General features: G+C 33.1%; 1 protein-coding gene across 1 annotated transcript; it reads left to right on the plus strand.

The window, feature by feature from the left end:
* The first annotated feature begins 489 nt into the window (after window positions 1-489).
* Window positions 490-10,302, plus strand: LOC141613784 (uncharacterized). Its single transcript, XM_074432529.1, has 2 exons — window positions 490-690; window positions 9,655-10,302. Exons 1-2 carry the CDS (start codon window positions 490-492, stop codon window positions 10,300-10,302), a joined length of 849 nt encoding a protein of 282 aa, XP_074288630.1.
* Window positions 10,303-13,882: the final 3,580 nt, after the last annotated feature.

The following is a 13,882-nucleotide window of genomic DNA, read 5'->3' on the forward strand; positions in this document are numbered from 1 at the left end:
AAAGTTAACATATAAAACTAAAAATTTGTGATTTATATGAGTAAGCCACGAAATCATGTTGCATGTAATATATTCTGGTCCTAAAATGTTTTTAGGTCATTTTTATGATTTATGGAAATTTATTGCTCATTTTAATGATTTTTAGTGATTTTATTATATTTTTATGAGTAAAATGAACTTTTATTCACTAAAATAAGTTAACCTTCACTCATGGCCGTGGTATTTTAGTATGACCTCACATGAATATTTTATGTATTGTATGTAAAATATCATATTAATGTGATTAATATTTCATGATTTATGAATTTTTAGTGTCAAAATGGCATAAATGGAGGTTAAAATGACTACAAATGGTTAAACTTACTCTCTGACCTTGAAAATTTTATATGACCTCACATGCATATTTTAAAAGTTTTTTGTAAAATCTCGTATTAATTGGATTAATATTGCATGATTTATGATTTTTATGAGATAAAAATGGATTAGAAAATGGTGACAAGGATCAGAAGTATTGGTGCTAAAAAGGTATCTTATGCTGGTAGGGCTGTTCTCATAAATTCAGTGCTTAATACTTTGTACAATTACTGGGCTGCAATGTTTGTCATTCCTAAAGCTGCTATTAAGAGAGTTGAGGCTATATGTAGGAACTTCCTATGGGATAGTTCCACTGAATATCATAGAGTTCCTCTAGTGGGTTGAGACAGAGTTACCATGTCAAAAGCTGCAGGGGGACTAGGGATTAAAAAAGCCAGCACTTGGAACATTGCTTCAGTTGGAAAATTGGTGAACTGGATATATGTGAAGGCTGACAGGCTTTGGATTCAGTGGATAGATAGTGTTTATCTCAAAGGAACAAACTGGAATGATTATACACCTGCAAATTGTTGGAATATGTGTCCTCCGACAATAATGCGATCACAACTGTTGATCATGATGATCACATGGTTAAGTCTCATTAAAAATGAATACAATTGGGAAGTAATATTATTCTTGTCAATCTGGTCAACATATATCGGTAATGATTGGCTTACTAGAGTTTGACATTCTTTGTCGTGTGACGGTGGTGATCGATTGACCCCTAGGTCATACCTAAAGGGCGACACTCTTAATTGATTATTTAATTAATCGTATAATGTTACGAGTTAATTAAATTACTTGAAAATTGACGGACGATTTTGGAAGTATAATTTACGTATCAAATTGAAATGTGATTAAATGAGATACGGTCTGAGTAATCAAATTGTATAATTACTCGGATGAAATAAATTGTTTAATGTAACAATTAAATTTGAATGAATTATTATAAATACAATCCGTTGTGATTTATAAATGGAGAAATGTTTTTGGTACAAGTAATTATGAGATTACTAAGTCGATTTTGTATGTGACGTATTTTTATTAATACGTTGATTTTTAATATGTTAAAAATACATAACAATTTATGTCACATATGACATGTGACATATTGACAATTGACAAAAATAATATGGATTCCATATTATCATTTGTACCGAAATTATGGGGTTATTAGGTTAATATTGTGTTGATTAATTTATTGAGAAAACACAATGATTACCTATATCCTAGCCATGCAACTCTAATTTTCTTGTGAAGATAAAAATGTTCATGCATTGGCTCCCCTAAAAAGTCCCCCTTCCACCCGGTTTTTTATGTGAAAAACCATCATTGGTTTTTCATATAATTTTACCTATTATCACACTAAATTAGTTTAGTGATATTCATTCTTATTTTCCATCATCAAATAAGAGATTTTTAGTGAGATAAAAAGCTCTCTTCTCCTCCCTCTCTAAACCGAAAATATTCAAAGTGTTAACAATATTTTTGGTTCAATTTTTCATAGATTAATATTATAACTAGTATTTGTAATATTAATTTTATTAAGAGGAGCCTTGGGTATTATATTTAGGGAGAGATCTTACTCTTAGATCTTTGTTCTTCCATTGGAATAAGCTCAAGAACAAAAGAGAAAGGTGATCTCTTTTGTGCCCAAATATCCGAAATTTAATATGTAAGGACATAATTTCTCCTCTATTTATTTTAATGTTTGCATGCATAAGATTCGTTTTATTTTATGACAAATTAGTTTTGACATATATGAGTATGTTAACATGTATAAAGATCTACATTTCCTTCAATCGGTATCATGAGCCACGGTTGTTTGCATGCAAATTGGTTAAAAGTTTTTCCGAGTTATATGAATAACGAAATAAAACTTGTAAAATTTGTGTTATTATGATATATCACGAAATAATTACATGCATGTTAATATTTCTGGTCCTAAAGTGTTTTAGGATTTTTGGTTAATTTTTCGGATTTTTTATTGTTCATATTTAATAATAATGACATTTAAATGTGATTTTATGAGTAAAAATGTCATTTTTGGTCGAAAATTAGCTATACTTCGAATTTTCACTTGGTTTTTGGATATGTTGTTACATATATTATTTTGAGATAACCTGTAAATTTTCATAATTTTTGCACTTGTTATGCTCAAAAAATGAATTTTTCATTATTAAATTCGGATTTAAGAGAAAAATAGGTTAATATGAGTTAAATTTCGAATCTGGTCATAGAAAATTTATATGTTGTCACATGCAATTTTACAAGAAGTGTGTAAAATAATTGGCTATAAAGAAGTCTTTTAGCATGATTTATGAATTTTTGAAGAAAAATGACATAAATAGTGACTTTATTAGTGAAAATTAATAAAATATAATCTATGACTTAGGAAAAACGTCTAATGTTGCATTTTATTATATTTTTCAGATCTAAAATTGAAAAGTTAATGAAAATAATTTTTCCATGTTTTTATGATTATTTTATTAAATATCGATAAACCGCAACATTTTTTTAGGAAAATTTTCGAAATTTTTAACCTAAGATTTTGAACATTATGAGTGTCATGGATTTTTCCAGAATGTTCATGAATTTTAAATTTCAAATTTTGAATTTATTTGAAATTTTGTGATTTATTTGAAGTTAAATAGCTTATTTTTGTAATTTTGGTCCATTTATGAACAAATTTGTAAATAAAAGTTAATTATGGTCAAATTACTAGTGAAGACTATATTTTGAGTCCTAAGTGGTTAGGGTAATTAACTAGTGCATAAATATGAGTTTATGCATATTTGTGATTATAAAATGTTGAAATCACGCAAATCCGTAAAAACCGAGTAATATACGATATTGGCAATTTAAAGGCGATTTAGCATAAAAATTGAGCATGTTCATACATATTATAATGCTGCATTTTTATTTATGATTGTCATAATTTTAATTTATGTAATTTTGAATTATGTAATTTTACTTAGTATGGCCTTAGATTTTAATTGGTATTTCCCGAAATGTATGGGAATATCGATTCGGTTGTAATTTTTATTGTGATCTCGTATCACCGTTTTGTAATATTTAATAGATTTATTTTATTTTAGTTACAAATGTATAATAGGAAATTATGTATTTTATTATGTAATTTTATTCATTCCGGAGTTCATAAAGACGGATTACTTCAAGAATGGCGATACATAAAGACGGTGTTACCTCGAGATGCGTGCCACAACCGAAGTTCAAGGGACCAATGGAGTTGGTTTCCGAATATGTAATAGATTAATAGTTTTTCTATTTTAGGAAAGGCCATACTAGGATTTATTTATCTTTATGCTTGCATTTTATTTTATGTTACATGCATCGCTAAATCGCCATAACTATAACATGCATCTTCTTTTATCGAGTTTATCGACCGTGTCAATTTGAATTATCGTAGTTCACCGCTTTAGTTCACTTAAAACGTGATAGATGATAAATTGACATGACCTCTCGCTAAAACAATCAATTGAGATATAGCCTTACCAAATAGTAGAAACCATGAAAACCTATTTCGCGAGGGAGTGCACTCGGCCCTACCGGGGTACAAACCTTGTTACGTAGGGGAAGTGGGTGATGAATGTTAAATCCACCGAATTCATGTTGATAAGGGATGTATCGGCCCTACCGTGCCCAAGTTGATATGGATTTGGATCATGGACACATTTATTCGAAATTTGGATTGAACTCAACAAAAATTTTTGATAAGGGATGTATCGGCCCTACCGTGCCCTTGTCGATGTGTTTTGGGCTATAGATAATAGTTAATGTAATATTATCGACCAAGAGTTCTAAAAGTAGAATCGATTAAACGTTAATCCACCGAGTTATATTGATAAAGGATGAATCGGCCCTACCGTGCCTAAGTCGATATGAATTTGGGTCTTGGAATCATTTATTCTAGTTGGGTAGAGGTCACTAGAAAAATGCATATAACTTGTTTAAATCATTCATTTTTACGAGTATTATTAAAACGACAATTGTTTTACTCCTTATATTTTGTTTTGTAGACCACTTCTTATTCATAACAAATGGCAACACCAACTCCTAATGCTACACCACTCGCTACTTCATCATGGCTCCGATCCTTTATGGATCGATGTAAACTTGAAAAGAATGGGTCAAATTTCTCCGAGTGGGATGCCCAACTCAAATTAGCCGCCGAAGGTGACGACAAGCTTCGTTACCTTACCGAGGCCTCTCCACCCGAACCCTCCACTAGGTCCACCGCGGCCACTAGGGAAGCCTATGAGGCTTACCAAAAGGAGTCCGCCGCAATGAAAAATGTCTTAATATTTGCGATGGAGGCGGAGCTCCAAAGGAGAGCCTTCAAAATGGGCAATGCTAATGAGATTTACTCCAAACTTGTGACCATGTTTTCACAAACTCCGCGGATCGTCCAATATGAGGCGGCCGCGGCATTCTTTGATCTCGACTTCAAAGAGGGCCAAAAGGTTAGCCCTCATGTGCTCAAACTCATGGAGCTTGTCGAGACCTTGAAGATTCAAAAGGTTGAAATCCCCAAAGAACTCATCGTAGATAGGATTCTACACTCCTTATCCAAAGTCAAGGCATATGTGCAATTCCGGGTGAATTTCAACATGCAAGACAAGGATGTGTCTCTTGAGGAGTTGCACAAGTTACTTGTGCAAGCCGAGAGGGACATGGGGTTAAATGTGAACCCTCCCAAGGATGTGCTTAACATAAGCACAAAGAGTAAGGGGAAGTTCAAGAAGAATGGGAGAAAGGGCAAGAAGCAAGCTCCCACATTCACCAAAGCTAAGTCTTGTGAAGCTAGCACCTCCAAAGTCAAGAAGGGTCCTCTTGACAAATGCCATTATTGTAATGGCATGGGACATTGGAAGAGGAATTGTTCCAAATACCTTGGTGATATCAAAGTTGGAAAGATCACTCCAGTAGGTAAATGACTAACCTTCTTTTATGTTTCTAAATTCAACTATGGTATTATGATGCAAAGTTGTGATAATGTATCTCCCTTTTTATTGTAAATAGGGCCTCCACCAAGCAAAGACAAAGGAAAAGAAAAGCAAGCATAAGAAACCATGAAGAAGCTAAGGATAGCTTTTATGGAGCTTTGTTTTTCGTTGTCTTATTTCAAGTTATGTTTTAAATTTTTAGAACTTTAAGTTTCCGTGTTCGACATGGAAAGGTATTTTGGATAATGGTTTGTATTTTGGATGATAGTGACTTGGTTTGCAACCCAAGTCACCCGTTTTATCATTTATCCTTTATGTTCTAAAATTTCATCTTTAATTGCTTGCGTTTTGAAACATAAGATCATTCACTAAAAGTGATCTAATAGACAATTATAATGACGGGTTTCATTATATGTCCACATGCTTAAGGCTTGTGTATGATCATTTATTAAGTGACTTTGAGTCTATGAACTCTCTTAAAGGTATGTCAACCACCAAGTACACATATGAGATCAATAACAATTAGTCAACCTATGAGGTAGTTCTCCTTATACTTCAACATCATTATTTGTGTCTCATATGCTATCTTTGAATGCTTAGTGTATTCATTCTAAAGATAGAGTGGGAGAAAAATGAGGACACAACACACAAGGCAAGATATAATTGTGTACTTGTGTATATAAAGATCTACACAAGAGAGAATGAGTTGAATAAAGGTATATCTACTTACATAGTATACCAAATAGATGAGATCTATAGTCTCAAGTTAGTTCTAAATGACTTAAGAGACTAAGTGAAGTAATCATAAGAGTTTATTCTCAAGATAACTACACGAGGAGACCAAAAGAAGTTTTGGAAGAAAAATGACTAATGTAAAGTCTTAACAAGCTTTTGACTAAGGTTATGAATCATTTGACCAATAGTTTCAATCATGAGTTTTACTTAAGAGCCTAAATGAATTAAAGTAACATACTAGTTAAGATCAAGTTGCAAAGATTGATATTACGATATTTTCAATGGCCAACGTTTTAACCACGCAAATGTCATTGTTTAACCTCGCTATGAAATGGTTAAACCTCCTTCCGAAAGGATATTCCGAAGGACCTATTCTAAATATTATTTGTATTTGAATAATGACATTACTACACATCATTATGACATGAGTGTGTTAGAGATTTAAAATCTCTTTCCGTAAGGTTGAGATGAGACCACTTCAAAATAGGCATTTTTGAAAGGATATGATGGGAACATATATGGTTTTATCCTAGTAACTTGGCAAAGCAATTTATATTTATATTCTTGACAAATTTCGATTAAGAAGTCATCTAGAAATATGTAGAATTGAGTGGGAGTTAGGAAATTCTCATGTGAAGACATAGAATTTAGTGGGAGCTATCATCCTTGAATGTATAAAACTCATTACTCATTAAAGAATGACGAGCAAATATCTTCTTTCCTAAAGAAGCTTTTGAGTTTTCAATTCTGGATGAAAATGGACAATGATGAATCCAATTACATCATGGGATGTTGGATTAGTATTAAGAGATACACATCACATCAACATACACGTAGGTTATTCGTATGAATGAAAATGGGATTACCATTAGCAGTCATGGTAGTTCATTGAACCTATGAACGGTTGATCTCATGATTATTAGTAACTAATGTTTCCGCCATTAGAATAATCATGTACATGTCCAATTATGAATCATATGCATAAGAGCATGATGATTGACTTGGTGAGCCATAATAGAAGCGTCATGAATTCTCGAGCAGAATCCGATGAGCGATTTGTTGATTGACGGATGTTCTATTGTGTGTCAAGAGTTTGCACATATTGTAGAAAATCCGAGCACATATGAGGATTTATGAGAATCCCAAATCTTTCAAGCCCAGAAAGTGAAATGAGGAGTTTTGGAAAGATACTTGGTTAAATAAGAGGTTATTCAAAACAATCTTTCCTAATAAAGCTAGGACTTGTGAGAAGTACTAAGCTAATAATCTTGTCAATTGTTACAAGATTCTACAAAACATATACCTAGTACATTGTGTGTGGATGGAATACTTGATCGGTACAAGTTGTATTATTCATCACAAATTCGTTCATTATGAGATGATCGATAAGAAAGTTCTTTCAAGTTAAAGAACCAAAACCAAGGTCGAGAACCTTGATGTATGCTTGGTAAAATTCATGGTATGAGAACATGAATGTGAAGGAAATTGCAAGTGTAAGAAGTTTGAACACGTGGACACATGGGATGTTAAACTTCTATTGCAATCGATAAGTGTTTACGCTTATGATGAACATCACAAGGTTGTAATATGATATTGACTACCCGAGTGTGATGTCAACATTTGTCGTTTGAGTTATTATTAACTCACTTGGTACATTGTTATATCCAAACGGGTTGTGGAGACAATTGAACCCCGTTAAAGTGAACATGGATTAACATTGTTTATGCCCATAGTTACTTATATGAGGTGACGTCTCGAAGTGACTAGAGTGTGATGCGATTGATGGCAAGTTCAAGTGCCATAGAGTCATGTGTGATGACTAGTCGATCACATAGGCGGATTGTTAGGAACATTTTGTCGGGCCTTATGACCGCTTATAGAGTTCTGGAAAATTTATATAGCCTGGTCGTGGCGAGAGTTGCTATAGTATTCAAATGAGTCGATTCTTTTGACTAAAGACTATTCGCCTAAGATGGCACGATTTGGATTAACTTTGATTTGTGTTACTACGACCTTCGTAAATGGGGTCAAATGGGCATATTTTGGGTTATGATGGTGTGGCTAGTCGAAGGGAATGAGTGCGATAGGAATTGTCCACCCCTAGTCGGGGTTATAACAATATCTCGGGGCCACTCGAGGAGTAATGAATTGGAAATGCGTGGCCACGCTCGGAAGGTATCCAGTGTGGATAAATCCGGTCAATCAGTTATTCTCCAGATCGAGGAAACCACTCTCGATATGATCACTTGCAAGTACGACCTGAAAGACACCTTGCATTGAGTGGGAGATAGTAATAGGACAAGAGAATTGGTGACGCACACTTGTCGAGGACAAGTGGGAGATTGTTGGAATATGTGTCCTCCGACAATAATGCGATCACAATCGTTGATCATGATGATCACATGGTTAAGTCTCATTAAAAATGAATACAATTGGGAAGTAATATTATTCTTGTCAATGGTCAACATATATCGGTAATGATTGGCTTACTAGAGTTTGACATTACTGTCGTGTGACGGTGGTGATCAGTTGACCCCCTAGGTCATACCTAAAGGGCGACACTCTTAATTGATTATTTAATTAATCGTATAATGTTACGAGTTAATTAAATTACTTGAAAATTGACGGACGATTTTGGAAGTATAATTTACGTATCAAATTGAAATGTGATTAAATGAGATACGGTCTGAGTAATCAAATTGTATAATTACTCGGATGAAATAAATTGTTTAATGTAACAATTAAATTTGAATGAATTATTATAAATACAATCCGTTGTGATTTATAAATGGAGAAATGTTTTTGGTACAAGTAATTATGAGATTACTAAGTCGATTTTGTATGTGACGTATTTTTATTAATACGTTGATTTTTAATATGTTAAAAATACATAACAATTTATGTCACATATGACATGTGACATATTGACAATTGACAAAAATAATATGGATTCCATATTATCATTTGTACCGAAATTATGGGGTTATTAGGTTAATATTGTGTTGATTAATTTATTGAGAAAACACAATGATTACCTATATCCTAGCCATGCAACTCTAATTTTCTTGTGAAGATAAAAATGTTCATGCATTGGCTCCCCTAAAAAGTCCCCCTTCCACCCGGTTTTTTATGTGAAAAACCATCATTGGTTTTTCATATAATTTTACCTATTATCACACTAAATTAGTTTAGTGATATTCATTCTTATTTTCCATCATCAAATAAGAGATTTTTAGTGAGATAAAAAGCTCTCTTCTCCTCCCTCTCTAAACCGAAAATATTCAAAGTGTTAACAATATTTTTGGTTCAATTTTTCATAGATTAATATTATAACTAGTATTTGTAATATTAATTTTATTAAGAGGAGCCTTGGGTATTATATTTAGGGAGAGATCTTACTCTTAGATCTTTGTTCTTCCATTGGAATAAGCTCAAGAACAAAAGAGAAAGGTGATCTCTTTTGTGCCCAAATATCCGAAATTTAATATGTAAGGACATAATTTCTCCTCTATTTATTTTAATGTTTGCATGCATAAGATTCGTTTTATTTTATGACAAATTAGTTTTGACATATATGAGTATGTTAACATGTATAAAGATCTACACAAATGACTCTACTTGGACCTGGAAGACTATTTGTAAGGTGAAGGAGCAGCTTAAGCATGGGTTCATTGATAATTGTTGGGCTCCTCATAAAAAAGGTTATACAATTAGCCATGGATATGAATGGCTTATGGGAATAACTCCTACTCAACATTGGACAAAAATAGTTTGGAATGAATGGAATGTGCCCAAACATTCCTTCAATTCCTGGCTGATAATGCAGGGTGGACTGAATACTAAAGCCAAACTCTTTTCGTATGGATGCTGTCAGGATGACATGTGTGTCCTATGTGCAGAACAAGCTGAAACTAATGAGCATCTGTTTGCTGAATGTAAATTCAGTTGTCAAGTTCAGAAATATGTTGAAGATTGGATTGAACGTCCTTTCCCGATGGATGTGAGTGAGTTGAATGTTTCGATAAGAAGCATGAAATGGAAGGCTCTAGCCTTGGTGTCTTTGTCTTGCTACGGGTACACGATTTGGCATCAACGCAATCTTGCTCGAACTCAGTTCAGTGTTGTCAGGCCTGTGCTAGTGGCAGAACGGATGAAGATGGTGGTCCAACAACAAATTCGCAAATTTACTGATCGTAGAGGAGGACAAAATGAGTTGAATGCAAGGACTTGGATTGGTTTCTGTTAATAGAAATGTTTTGTTTCTATTTGTAGAAAGCTTTTTGGTCCTTTTGTAATTGGATATGTCTTTTTGAAATATATATATACACTCACTTTTCACCACAAAAAAAAAGGAGGTAAAATGGTTAAAAATAGTTAAACTTCGAATTGGGCCATGAAACTTTAATATGTTGTCACATGCATGATTTACAAAGTGTATGTAAATTTCTAGATTAAATGATCTCATTTAGCATGATTTATGAATTTTTAGAGTAAAAATGGCATAAATAGTGACTATTTTAGCATAAATAGCTAAAACAAATTGCATGGCATGAGAAAATTATTTTAAGTTGCATAAATATCCCACTTATTAGATATAAAGTTGGAAAATTAATGGGAGTAATTTTTGGATACTTTAGATGTTTTATGAGATAAAACCGATAAAATGCAACTATATTTTCTCAAAATTAATTCAAAAATTTTAACCATGATTTTTGACATTATGAGTGTCATGGAATTATCCAGAATGTTTAAAATTTTAAAATTCAAAATTTGAAATTATTATAATTTAATTTGGATTTATTTCATAGATATTATGATTTTAAGGTAAAAAATGAGCATAAAACTTAAATAAAGTCAAATTATTGTCAAAAATTGAGTGATGACTACTTTTTGAGTCCTAAGAGTCTTAGGATAATTAACTTGAGCTTAGATGTGATTTAAGTGTTAATTTGTGATTTTAAGAAGTTACGATCACGCATTTTCATAAAACCGGGTTATATATACGATACAAGTTAAATAGGGCGATTTGGCACATAATTTGGCATGATAGGTACATATTATAATGCTGCATATTTCAATTGTTGAATGTCTTTTATTTATATTATTTTGAATTATGTAATTTGTCTTAGTATGGCCTTACTTTTAATCGATATTACCCGTAATGAAAGGGAAAATTGATTCGGTTGTAATTTAATGTGATCTCGTATCACTTTTATTTTATTAGTTTTTCCATTTTACAAATGTATAATAGGAATAACTTTGTATTTTTATTATTATTTGTAATTATGGAGCTTCTTCAAGACGGTGCCATTCGGAAAGGTGTTCCGGCAAAGACGATGTTCTTGGGAGGCGTGCCACTTGAAGATTCAAGGGACCAAAGGAGTTGGTTTCCGAATATGTAATAGATTATTTGATTTTCTATTTCTAGGAAGGCCATACTAGGAATTTTTATTATTGCTTTGCATTTCTTTTAATATGTTGCATGCATTGCCAAATCGCCATAACAACACATGCATATCATATCGAGTCATCGACCGTGTCAATTATAATTATCGTAGTTCACCGCTTTAGTTCACTTAAAACGTGATAGATAATAAATTGACATGACCTCTCGCTAAATTAATAATTGAGATTTAGCCTTACCAAATAGTAGAACCCACGAAACCCAATTTCATAAGGGAGTTAATCCGGCTTCACCGTAATACAAACCTTGTTACGTTGGGTAAGTGGGCAGTAAAATGTTATTACATCGAAATTTGGATTGAGCTCAACGGAAGTATTCGTGATCGTAATCGCATGTGTTCTGGGTTAAAGATGAAAATTAGAGTAATTTTTATCGACCGAGAGTTCTAGAAGTAGAATCGATTAAGTGGTTAATCCACCGAGTTATATTAATAAGGGATGACTCGGCCCACCGTACCCGTATTAATATGAATTTGGATCTCGGGATCATTTATAATAGTTGGGTAGAGGTCACTATATAAATGCAATACTTGTTTACAAGTATTATTAAAACGAAAGATGTTAATTGTTTCCTTAATTTCCGTTTTTGTAGTTATTTATTTCCAATCGATTCATCTAATAATCTTACACCGATCACCGTTAATTCATGGCTCCAATCATTCAGTGAAAAATGTTCCTCGTATGACGATGACCCGATTAAAGAACTACACTTTGGCATTGGTGAGGATGGAAATCTTTGTCTTTTTACTACTTCTACACCTCCCACTCCCATACTCATGCCCAACACATCCTTGGTGAGAGAATCATATGAGGATAATCTCACAAATTCTAAGACATCCTTGTTTGAAGAAACAAGGAGAAATATCAAATTGAGTGGGAGTTCTAGCAAGAATGTCCTTGCAACCGAAAGGGGTAATAGTTTTTATAAAGGAAAAGCAAAGAAGGGTAAGAAACCCAAATCCGATTGTGAATTGGAAGTTGATAGTGAGGCTACCACCACCAAAACCAAGAAGGGTGCCCAAATTCTACGACGAATGTCATTATTGTAATGTCATGGGCCATTGGAAGCGTAATTGCCCCAAGTATTTGAAAGATATCAATGTTGGACTTATCACTCCAAGTGGGACTTGGAAATGTGGAAAAGCTAAACAAGAGTGATATAAATCTCCGACAAGGAAATGGAGCTAGGGTAGCCGCCACTTCAAGAGGGACTTGTGTACTTGTTTTAGCTAATAACTTTGAGTTGTTATCGACATAATGGTGATGATGTACCCATTTTGTCTAAAACATTATTTCCATTTCTATGTTAGACATGAAAGGATTTGTATTTTGTTGAAAATAGACATGGATGTGAGCCATGTCACTTATCTTTATGATATACAAGTTTTAGGCACTTCCAACTCAAGCAAAGATATCTTCATAATACAATCCAAAAGACTCATAACTAATAATCCAAATAATTTGTACATTTGGCTTTTTCGATTAGGTTACATAAATAAGAAACGCATTTAAAGGCTAGTGTTGACTAGATTTATTGAACCATTTTATTTATCAATCATATGGAATTTGCGAATCTTATCTCCTTTGCGAAATAATTCGTATTCTCTTTAGTGGTAAAGGAACACGAGCAAGTGATTTGTTAAGACTAATACATGCCGATGTATGTGGTCATATGAGCATCACCACAAGGAGAAATTATGACTACTTCGTCACTTTTATCAATGATTTAAGTAGATATGGGTATATTTACTTGATCAAATATTAAGTGAAGCTTTTGAGAAATTTAAAGAAATTCTGAAATGAAGTAGAGAACAAATTGCACAAAAAGAGTTAAAGCATTACGATCCGATCATGGTGGCAAAGATCTAAGTAATGAATTTGATTTATTATATATGGATTATGACCTTGTGTCAATTCCCATAAGATCAAACCCATATGAGTCAGGTTGAGTTGTTGAACTCACTTTTGGGGAATTTATTTTAATCTGGAGGGTCAACCTGGAGATACCTAAAATAGAGAATCTATTTAACAAATGACATGGATCAGATTCGCATATTACGTGAATCAAACTGCCATAAAAGAGCTGGTCTTTTATGAGCTAATGTGTCAGTCTAAACAAACTACAATTACTCCACCATATATGTTTGTGACTCACAAAAGCTATCTCTTAAGAAATTAGGAGTATTTCTAAGAGATAGAGTGGGAGTAGATCGCCACAAACATGTCTTATAGTTAATATGTTACTTTGTGAAAGTAATGGAACTATAATCTATAAAGACAGAGTGGGAGTATAGTTCAGTGGGAGTTTAGCACACATGTCTTGTTGTTAAAATGTTGCTTTGCGAAAGTAATGGTATTGTCCT

This window comes from Silene latifolia, chromosome 11 (genome assembly GCF_048544455.1).
Source record: "Silene latifolia isolate original U9 population chromosome 11, ASM4854445v1, whole genome shotgun sequence".
NCBI lineage: Eukaryota > Viridiplantae > Streptophyta > Magnoliopsida > Caryophyllales > Caryophyllaceae > Silene > Silene latifolia.